Source organism: Cotesia glomerata, unplaced genomic scaffold, assembly GCF_020080835.1.
Source record: "Cotesia glomerata isolate CgM1 unplaced genomic scaffold, MPM_Cglom_v2.3 scaffold_3126, whole genome shotgun sequence".
Taxonomy (NCBI): Eukaryota; Metazoa; Arthropoda; class Insecta; order Hymenoptera; family Braconidae; genus Cotesia; species Cotesia glomerata.
In genome coordinates this window covers 1-1,173 of record NW_025403692.1, presented here as the reverse complement: position 1 = coordinate 1,173, position 1,173 = coordinate 1, and the positions used below count along the sequence as shown (strand labels likewise).

Genomic DNA, 1,173 nt, shown 5'->3' with positions numbered 1-1,173 from the left:
CGTTACAACATATTAAGAGTCTGTAATGGGTATCGTATATGAGACAAAGACTGGTAATGGGTATAAAAGGATTACAGCATGTCCAAAGATTATCAGTCATTATCGAGCTCTGAAAGTGTTGACACGTCAGAACGCAGAGTTCCTAAAAAGTCTAGGACTAAAATTACGTGGAAAATTCATAAGATAAAAATAAATTTTTGTTGTCTAGCTTGTGTAATACCATGGCGGAAATCTTAGATATAAAAAAATCGATTATTTTTGATGAGTCTATTGCACACTATGAAGTCCATTCACACATGCCATACGCATCATCGACATTCAACAACAGTGATGAAATCAGGATTGCTGTTCAACATCAAGATCTGTGCTTGCTACCAAGCAAGAGCACATTACATTTTTATGGAAGAATGAGAAAAGCTGATGGTACTGCTGTAAGTGCTACTACAAAGATGATCAACATGGCTGTCTGTCATATGTTTGAAGAGATACGTTATGAGCTCAATGGTGTAGAAATTGACAGATGTAAGAATGTTGGTATTACCAGTGTTATGAAAGGATACGCTTCTCTGAGTCCAGGACAGCAAAATATTCTGGAAAATGCTGGTTGGATTGTTAATGAAGATAGTAACAAGTTGACTAGTGCTAATGGTTACTTTGATGTCTCAGTACCGCTGAGTTTTATCCTCGGATTTGCTGAAGATTATCAACGAGTTATTGTGAATGCTAAGCATGAATTGATACTAATCAGATCAAATACTGATCAAAATGCTTATGTTGTTACCGCTGCGGATGAAAATGTTACAATTACGATTCAAAAAATTGAGTGGATTGTGCCGTATATAACAATGTCTAACAAGCAAAAAATTGAGGTGTTGAATTATATAACCTCCGATCCAGCTATCTCAATCAGTTTCCGGACTTGGGAATTGTATGAGTATCCACTGCTACCAGCTACAACCAATCACATTTGGGTAATCAAAACAACAAATCAACTCGAGAAACCTCGTTTTGTTATCGTTGGATTTCAAACAGCGAGAAAGAATCAGTCAAATCAAAATGCAAGCGAGTTTGACCATTGCAGCATAAGAGACATTAAGCTCATCTTGAACTCTCAGAGTTATCCATATGGAAATTTGAACCTCAACATTACGAATAATCAGTACGCCTTGATGT

The 1,173-nt window shown here is 36.5% G+C and overlaps 1 protein-coding gene across 1 annotated transcript; it reads left to right on the top strand.

The window, feature by feature from the left end:
• Positions 1-221: 221 nt before the first annotated feature.
• On the top strand, positions 222-1,159 carry LOC123274380 (the record flags this gene model as incomplete). The annotated part of the gene is made up of 1 exon (XM_044741983.1): positions 222-1,159. A coding segment is annotated over exon 1 (938 nt), but the record flags the coding sequence as incomplete, so codon positions are not given.
• Positions 1,160-1,173: the final 14 nt, after the last annotated feature.